This window comes from Zerene cesonia, unplaced genomic scaffold (assembly GCF_012273895.1).
Source record: "Zerene cesonia ecotype Mississippi unplaced genomic scaffold, Zerene_cesonia_1.1 Zces_u002, whole genome shotgun sequence".
NCBI lineage: Eukaryota > Metazoa > Arthropoda > Insecta > Lepidoptera > Pieridae > Zerene > Zerene cesonia.
Window position 1 is genome coordinate 1,631,747 of NW_024045132.1, and position 10,315 is coordinate 1,642,061.

The following is a 10,315-nucleotide window of genomic DNA, read 5'->3' on the forward strand; positions in this document are numbered from 1 at the left end:
AACAGTCGAAATGACTCCTCCTTTTTTGAAGTCGATTAAATACTTCTAATAAAAATCAAATAACAAGTTAAAAAAGACTTTCGATTTCTTTAAACATGTTTCGCATATTATGCCTATGATTTTACTTAAGCAATTTCCTGACACATGATAATACAAATGTAATATAACAGACCGCATTCGGTTCCCGCCGCCTCGCCGCCGGCGAACAAAACTTCAGCATGTTGTACGGAAACTTCCAACCCTAACCTTCGCATAAATAGCAATATGAATGCAACAATCCCTATTTTAAACGCACCATGTTCTAACACAACACACACAATAGCATTATTTGTATCACAATACAAAATTACGTAACATTAGCGCAATTTGGGCTCGGTGTGCCACCACTCAAGTCCACTCGTCGCACGAAAGACAGGGGTAGACTAAGCTATAAGGTAAGCGTTAGAGCCAATTTCATCGAAACATTATATGGACATTATTCGAATATGCATGCGCCGTGAGGACGTAGTCATTGTGCTGGGGGTCGTCACTCGCGCTACGAATATTAATCTTGTTAAAGGCGAATTGTATGCCTAGTGCCAAGACTACGTGCTTTGATGTTATTTTAATAAGCCAATGAACTTTTATATTGTATGGTAATAAAAAGAGATTACATTTAAATTCAGGATTCGTAAGGGCGATAAACCCGTAATCATCTCCACGGCTTTATGTAATGTGTTGAGCTCATTGCGATGACGTTCGTGGTGCGTGCTATGAGCACTTTAGCGTTTAAGTGATAACCGCATAAACATTTACGTATATGGTTCAATTATTTTCCCTTATACCGTCGAGGATTACGCGTGTAATCTAATGTTTGCTTTGTACAAATCTTCACTACATAGTATAAAACAAAGTCGCTTTCTCTGTCCCTATGTCCCTATGTATGCTTAAATCTTTAAAACTACTCAACGGATTTTGATGGGGTTTTTTTTTTAAATAGATAAAGTGAATCAAGAGGAAGATATGTATAATACCACCTATCATACTACTCCGAATTAACGCGTGCGAAGCCGCGGACAAAAGCTACTTGTATATAAAATAGAAAGTCATATTAGTAAAACAATTTTTTACTCAGGAGCGGCTGAACGTATATATATATATTGATTTACTTGTCGGTTGGTTGGTTGCTCGTCTTCGCTAGAATAAGGATATTGTATCATAAATATTTTAACCTCCTTCAAAAAGCAAAAACAAGTGAAGACGATTTCGCTTCATAATTAGTTGTTTTATTTGTTTTGGGTACTGACTTCGACTTGACTTGATTTTTTTATACTTTATGGAGGAAATTTAATTATTTGTTAAAAATAGTTAACTTTTTCTGTTTGGTATCAAAACTTATGGACTACACTATAGTGCTCTCGTGGATGCCCTCGTCAAGATTGGATCATATTAAAACGGAACCAAATTGAAGCAACAGCTTATAAATAGAATAGAATCATTAAGGCGAAAGATTTGAGGTTACAAACATAAAATATAACAATCGAAATAAGAACTCCTCCTCCTTTTATTGAAGTGGGTTAGTAATACCACTTTTTGATTGATAAAATAACATGAATAAAAGAACGCTATGCCAATGCCGAAACTTTAGTGGGAAACTATGACACTTATATCATAGTTTCCCACTAAAGTGTACCATAAAAATGCTTAGTTTGCAGGATAGAAGAGGGCTCGCTTCGCTTACTCTGATTATTCTTAGTCATTATCTATCTTCATAGCAAATTTTGGATTTAACGTGAAATATCAGTTTCATTTCTGCTAACTACTTCGATAAACCGAGGTGATTTTTCTTTGCTGATAAAATGAAGAAATATTGAATCAAAAAGACTGCTGATTAACGATAAACAAAAAATGCTAAATATCATGGAGAGAAAATAAACAAGGAGGTTTTCTTTAAAATTCTGTGCCACAGATCAAAGCTTACAAGCTCGAGCTTCCGCAATTCAGTCTTATATCATTGAAGGCAAGGTCATTGAAACTCATGAGAGCATTATTAATTATTCTGGCTGGAGAGGACAAAATCACAATTAATGAAAGCACAGCCAACACTAGTTCATAACAGTATTATGATAAATAATCTCTTTAAAATAAAAAATAAATTTTTGTGCAAAATAATTAGTAGAAAAATGAAAAAAAAAACACCATTTATAACATTGCTGCATAGCTGGGAGAGAGAAGTGTGGCAACGGTGCAGAGTCATGTTGTACGGCGCAGGGGAGTAATAGTAACCAATTCTTATTTACAGGGTGTATAAAACATGAAAACTGAAAACAGTGTTATCTGGCTAAACTATTTGATATGTTAATTCGAATTTTGTTATGTAGACTAGAAAGGTATGTAAACGTAGTTAAATTTAATATATATAAATAATAACCATAGCAGTTCAAAATCATGCTTTTTTTCTTAAGTATATTGTATGTATGCAATATGTATAGGGTACGTCAAATTTAAGTACATAAGATATAAGGAGAAATTTTAAAAACATTATTTACATGAGAATTTTTATTAAGAATAGAAAAAAAATTGTTCACAGTTCGACGAAATTACGCAGGTATCCGCCTCGTGATCAATTTTTTCTATCTATTCTTTAAAAAAATTTCGCTTATAATGCACTTGGATGCTATGAAACTAAATATTAAAGATCGTGTTTTCCAGACTGCCACAACTATCTACTAACATTAATATAAATTGAAACAGGCGTTCTTATTTTAATTAAAAGTGAAACTTGTTATCTTTAACTAACTTACAAGTTCCCATCACGATGCAAAAGCAAGAGGCAGCTGCTGAGATAAGGGACAGACATATGTGCCAGTATAAAATGACAATCTATATTCGCAGTAGTCTAAGTATACATAACGCATACTGGGCCATCTCTTAAGTATTTTAGATTTTCAGAGTGTCCAATCAATGTATCGCAATAATACCTACATATTACTATCGCAGCTTTCGATATAGTTTTTTCTATGGCCATACAAATGTATATATAGTTTGTAAAGCACTTGTGTCGAATGTATGTGTTATAGTAAGATGGAAATTCGGTCACTGGTACTTATAGCATTCGTTGTTTGTTGGTTGCTAATTGTCAGGTGACTGATCAGTTTCACTTTTAATACTTTATTTATCATCATAAAAAACGTGTTATTTACAAACGTAGAAGTATAATTCAGAAAATGACGTATTTTATATGACGCAAATTGACGTACATTTAATATGACGTATTTTAATTGAAGGCGTACTAATTGAGCTAAAGTAAGGAAAGACGCTGGTGCTTGTCTACACAGGCGTGTTTTTTGAACTAAGCCTAGAACCAGTGCCACTTATCACAATTTCCGTAATTGACTATTCATTATACAATTAAGCAAATCTTGTAATTTGATAAGAAATAAATTTATTTTATTTATCAATTGGAAGCGGGTGGCACTAGCATTATTGGTGGTACTGTAATGCAGAAAAACACATCAGAAATTTACATGTTTATGGACTTATCGTGTGCGTCAATGTGTAAAAAACATTGCGTATTCCAGCAAACGAACGAAAATGTATGCTTAGACATGTGAACGCATCTAATCAGCTGTGAATGCAAATACACAAACAGGCGGAATGTATAAACTTTTTCTTGAAAAACACGATCGTTTACTCGAGCTTTCAAAAGATTAAAACAAAAGGTATTAAAGGTTTTATGACAATTAATTTGATTTAAGAAACAGTTAATGGAAAAATACTTAAAAAAAGCGTTGGTATAAGATTTAAGCTAGTTTCGGCAAGTTTACAAAAATAGACAGCCCAGAGTATACTTTTATCGTTTAAACACTAATAATTAAATGTCGTTCAAAACGTTAATATGCTCCATTTGGTATATTACTGTCTTATTACAGCTCTAAGGATTGACCTGGTATCATTTTATAGTCCAAAAGTACTTAATAAAATGCGCACGACATAACAGGAAGCGCCAGGGCGTAATAAAAACGACCTTATTTACAACTTTATTTTATATTACCTTACAACTGTGTGTCAAAATATTACAACATATAATTATGGTTAGATAATAAATATATTAAGAATATCTAAGATCTAAGTAATATAAGATACGATACACAGATATCAAGAGCCTTTCTAAAAACTACACAATAACCATTATCCGAATGTCAAACGAAAAATGTGATTCCACAAGAAGTACATACGAACTTGAAGTGCGACAACCGCGCAGCATGAGACCTCCCAGATTGAAACATAGATCGTACGTCTGAGGCGTTAAGAAATAGTTTTGCGATGATAATAGTTCTCCGTTTCCTGGTCAGTGAGGGCGAAGATATAGGAATTCCACGCACGTATAACCCGTGACTCCTGAACGCACGTGTGCCGCTTTCTCGATAACCCTATAGCTGCTTATTCGAGTATGTACCTCAATCTATCCTATTTGTGTCTGGCCTCTGGTTTTATCAGTTTTGCCGTATATTGCGCACTGGGTGGATAATCTTTTGAATGGCTAATGGGTTTTAATGCTTTCGAAACTATAGCTACATTTCCCTTAATATTGCAGCTAAAACGTGAGCTATTTTCTATTTTAATATAGTAGTTAATTATCTGAGACTTTAAGTTTTATTGTATTAGTTATATTGTTACGCTCTTTACCTGACTTAAAACGTAACAGATAACAATTGGTTGCCTAATGTCTAACCAATCCCTTAGAGAGAGTTGTAAAAGACTGTATTTAATAGTTGCCATAAATGAGCACTAACGGTCAATATATAGAACAAAAATTGGTACTAGTATAGTATAAAGTTATCTATGGTCTAAATTACATATGTGCTCCAACGAGAAAACGAATATAGTATAAAATATATCACATGTATCACCGCTTAAATCTGTATGCAGTGTAGTTTTAAATCAGGCTTTGTGCACACGACACCCGCCCACAATAAATTCTTGCACCTTTACACCTCAGTGTCAAGTGAAACGTTGAAACCATTTGCGAAGTTAGCGGGGAAGCCTGTATAGCGAGCAATTTTCATTCAACATGTACTTTTCACACTCCTCTCCACGAACGCTTGAAATAAAAAGCGACTGTAAACGCTCAGACCAAAGCTTGCAGGTAAAAGACGTTTATGTTAACAGCTCTTATTTTACGTTTTATAATGTTGATTGCTGAGACAAAGGAAAGTGTTAGAAGGTATCAGATTTTCTGCTTTTTAAATGCTTGGTTGTACTTAGTATATATAGACATTGATTGTAAGTTGACATTTTTATGAGAAAAGATTGGGGAAAAGTATTTAATATTTAACTTAAAGGTTTTTTACAGAAAAGTACTAACAATAAAGGAATACTTTCTTGATTAATCTTCATTTTTATCAGACATTTTTTATTTTCGTTACTATTTTCTTCACTGTTACAGATGTTCTCTTTTATTGTAGATAATGTGTCAGAGATTAGGTACGATTTTATTTATAATCAGTCTTTTTATAAAAAAATGATGGCTTGTGTTAGATTATAATTTTAGAATTTATCGCGAATTAGTTATTTTTTTAAGTACAATCTTATTAGAATAGTGCAGTTTCATTAACTTATGGTATGATTTAGAACAGGTCAATTATAAATGAAAATCATGAATCGTTAAATCGAACCTTATGATTATGTCAAAAGCATTCGCACATGTTTCCAGCCTATACTCTGTTATTAGAACAAACCGATCTTTCATGCGTAATCAACAATAAGTCAATTACGTAGCAATTTTCCGAGTGCTTTAATGTTAGTAAGTACATGCGCACATTTATTGAAAAGATTGATTATTGTTAGTCGAATAAGCAATTCCATCTCAATATTACTCACATCCACTATTCGCCCCATTGAATCGCTGAAGCTCTGCTGAAATAAAACAACGTTATTTTACCGTCTCAAATAAACAATATTGTTTGTTTTAATTCGAACTAATAAATCTATCGGAGGTAACAGAATAATACTATATATCTAATATTCGTGTACATTTATCTTATTCTAAGTGAATTCGCAAGGGTTGAGATAAATAATATTTTAACGAATACGTCTAGGAAATAATGTAAGTTTATATTTTTTGTTTTACCAATTGCCTTACATGGTCGGGGGTTCAAGACCAGACGAGCGTGCAGGAAATGAATTGATTTCTCAATTTATTTGCGGATGTGGATAACATCATCATTTCTCGAAATGGTGAAGGAAAACATCGTGAGGAAACCGGCATGACGATGAATCAAAAGTCCGACGACATGTGATATCTGCGAACCCGCACTGGGCCAGAGTGGTGGATTATGCCCTGAATCCTCTTAGGAGGCCTGTGCCCCAGCAGTGGAAACATATATGGGCTGATGAAGAACGTAAGCATATTTAACAAAATAGTAATAAAATATACAAAGTTGTATCAAGTATGTTTTATATAAAAAAGAAATTTACGAAGAGATAATATAAAACAGATGATTTCATGTTTAAAAACACGAGATAAATCTAAATATAATCCATTTCACTTCAAGTAATATCAGGATAGTTTAAATTGTTTAAACCGATTATCTTCCACAATTGACTATCAAGTTACGAACTTGCACCAAGATATGTGAAGTTCGTCGTACTGGTAACAATCTATTTAATGTAGTTGCTTCTCTGTAGGGAATTCAAGAAAATTGATGTATCAATTTTCCTTCTTAAAATAGTCATCGATAACAAGCAAAAGTATAATAAGATAAAGCCGGAGGCCTATTTCCTTTTCCTCACCCGTCCCAGTTCATTCCTTCTTTCCTGTCATGAATCCGTTCCTTTTCCCTTACCCACTAAAAGCGGGCAGCGCATTCGCAGAGGCACTACCTTTGCGAATGTTCATGGGCGGTGGTAATCGTTTACCATCAGGCGAACCACCAGCTCAGTTGCCCGCTATGACATAAAAAAAAAGCAAAAGTATACAATATGTATATTTTTTAAGTTTACAATTAAACAGAGTCTTCAAATATTGCTAACTATTATGTTATTTTCAGTGAGTAAAAATTAACAGGTACGTCTATCAATCTCTATGGAATCAATATTAATAATCAGGCCTTTTAAGGCTCAATTAAAATTTGTTTGGTAGTAAATGGTCACTACACACACACGCACACACACACACACACACACACAATAATACACACACAAACTACATACATACTACACTAATATTATAAAGAGGAATCTTTTAGTATTTTTGTATTTTCGTCGTTGTGACCAAAAAACCACTGGAACGCTTTCAAAACTTTTTGTAATTTTGTGTAAATAGTATTAGATTGGTAACATGGAACTTCTTGGGGATTATTCTCGAAACAAATTGTCGATTCGATCGATAAAAAAATCGTATTCATAAGCACTTTGTAAAACTTTGTGTTTACATGAAATAAAAAAGTTTTCAGTTCCCGTTTGAGTTGCATACTTTTATCGCGTTTATATCAAATTTATAAGCTTCTAAAGCCTAGCCAAAAACTACAAATAGATTAAAAATCTGTCGTTTTTTATTAGTCTGCGAACATATACCTATATAAAATGTCTATGGCTATACTATAGTTGTAGTTAGCTTCAATAAGACGAATGGCAGCAAGGAGTGCAAACGAATTGTTATACTTTTAACGAAGAACAAAGCAATACACTTAACAAATTACGCCCACATTCCACAAACAATACTTGCAAACAAAACCTTCTTTTTATGTCAATTTGAGTGATTTTCAAATAATTGGTTGCACGGAATGGGTATAGAAACTAAAGTCCATGTAATATTGCACGTTATCACCGTATTAGATAGAAGATTATATGTTATGGTAGAAGACTATTTGGTAACTACCATGAATAGTCATTTTCATATATATATACTAATATGAGAAAGATGAAGAGTTTGTTTGTTTGAACGCACTAATCTCAGGAAGTACTTGTCCGATTTGAAAAATTCTTTCAGTGTTAGATAGCCCATTTATTGAGGAAGGCTATAGGCCATATATATGTACCACGGGCGAAGCCGGGGCGGACCGCTAGTTTAATATATTGTAAATGATTCAACTAAGTAAACTTTCTTTAGTGTATAATTAACGTTCACTATTCACAAATGATCGATTTCATGACCTAAAGAAAGGACTTCGTATTGAGTTTAACAGTCAAAGGAAACTCGAAACTTTTTAACGACGTTCTGTACTAAATAGTTGATTCAAGAGAGAAAAGGAAATAGGACAAGTTGGACAAAAAAAAAACATATAAAATGCATAATTAAAAAATATAAAGTGGAACACGTATTAACGTTCTATATGCTGATATGACTGATAGAAACCCGACTGATCCAAATTAAAGATTTGTCTTCTTTTTCCATGAAAAATATATCACTCGGTTATCATAAACTCTCTCCTTGTCATAAACAAACACAATTTCACATTTTTTTTAATTCACGATATTATTAAGTGTAAAATGAAATTAAGAATTCGCGCCATTTAATAAACATACTTAGCTACAATAAAATAATATAGATACGATTGGAATCTATTTAAATTACCTAACCAAAAACCACTCGTGTACCTAATAATGCACTTCGCAAGCAGTTAATTTACAAACATGAATAATTACTATCTGTAATAGACCAATATGGCCAATGTTTGGTGTTGCATAGCATAATTAGCAAAACGAGAAACAAAATATGAAATATCCTTTCAAAATATTTATAGAATCAAGTAAGATGAATCTTATTTTGTATCTAATATAATCATTATAATGAATTACTTCTCCTTGTGGAATTGGTTGCTTTCGATTGTGGCCGCTTACTACCTTATATTTATCTAATACTGTCATCATATCTTATGTTTATAAAAATATAAAATTCAGTCAATAAAACTGAAACCACGTTCCCGAATAAGGGGGCAAAAGAAACGAAAGGAAGCGAAAGGTGGTAATTTGACACAATGGTAACAGTAGGTACAATGTTATTATTTATTACATTATTCTGAACAAAATAACTCTGCCGTTTATGAATTTGATATAAAAGTTTTATAATGGAGTCGTAGTTTTTTTATAACCATGATGTACATCAACTATGTTGTTCTATGTATTAGGTATATCGTCGCTTTTAGAGAACATCAGTAGGACCTCCAGCGATTATGACAATTGAATAGAAACGAGCACACCCTGTAGAAATGAAACGAAAGAACCATAGAGTAAGATCATAGCACAGATAACAAAATACTAGATATACTATATTATACACAGACTTGCGTCATTTTTAACTGATTACAATATACAAGACTTTACCTTGAAATCGTTTTGTTTTACTTATTTATTCATACTTCTTTGTATACTGATTTAAAAAAATGATTCATGAATGAAATCCTTTGATAAAGGTATGATTCATTATTTTTATAATTCTTAACAGGCAAAAACGTTTCCCAGATATCAAATAATATCAAGAAACATACCCTGGATATCCGCAGTGGTTGGTTTTGATCGCACCCACCGTGCATTCGAAAACCCCACGGCGCGCCACCCGCTAACTCCACCTCCCTCGACGTCATCGTAAAATTTTTAGTTCATTGCTCAGTCTCACAACAACACAATTCACACTTCGACGTTACACAGTCAATGTATTGTGATTTTCCATAATCATCAAACTTATGAGGTAATGTTCTGGAAGCCCAAAGCACTCTACATCTTTAAAATGAACAGCACATCTTCATATTCTGCGGTACGCTCCCTCCATCTGCAACAAAAATAGACAATTTTAAACAAATATATCGTTTTTATAGATGATATCATATAGTTCTAAGAAGGACGCACTCTTCGTAGGCTAGGGCGAGGCTATATTTCAATGTGTATTAAAAACACATAGATATAATTTGTGTAGCATTGGAAAGATCCAGATGTCCTAAGGATGACAACAAATACGGTTATTGATATAAGGTACAGGGGGGCGGAAATAAAATATAAACATCATAATGATTTTATTTTTTTATTTGTAGGTATAAACTTTACTGTTCATAATATGTCATTATATTATTCAATTGAGTATGGTGTTTCATTTCTTTTATAATTGTTACTAAACCGCTAATTATCATGAGATAAAAGAAATTCGATCTCGTTATTTTATTTAAAAATATTTTTTCACAATCAATCAATTAAAAGCCATAAATACTTTGTACATTAATTACTTTCAAGTAATACAAATTTATGTCGTACTAGACGGACGTCAAGATTCCTGTTTTATCCCAAGGGAGCATTTAGCTAGCGGGATGAAAATTATCCTAACACCCAAGTCAGCTCATAT

The 10,315-nt window shown here is 32.9% G+C and overlaps 1 protein-coding gene across 1 annotated transcript in view; it reads right to left on the minus strand.

The window, feature by feature from the left end:
• Positions 1–9,566, minus strand: part of LOC119838285 — a 31,408-nt gene extending 21,842 nt beyond the window's left edge. Inside the window, exon 1 of the mRNA XM_038364153.1 lies at positions 9,471–9,566. Within this exon, the coding sequence (XP_038220081.1) occupies positions 9,471–9,566 (96 nt within the window). The remainder of the gene's footprint in view (positions 1–9,470) is intronic.
• Positions 9,567–10,315: the final 749 nt, after the last annotated feature.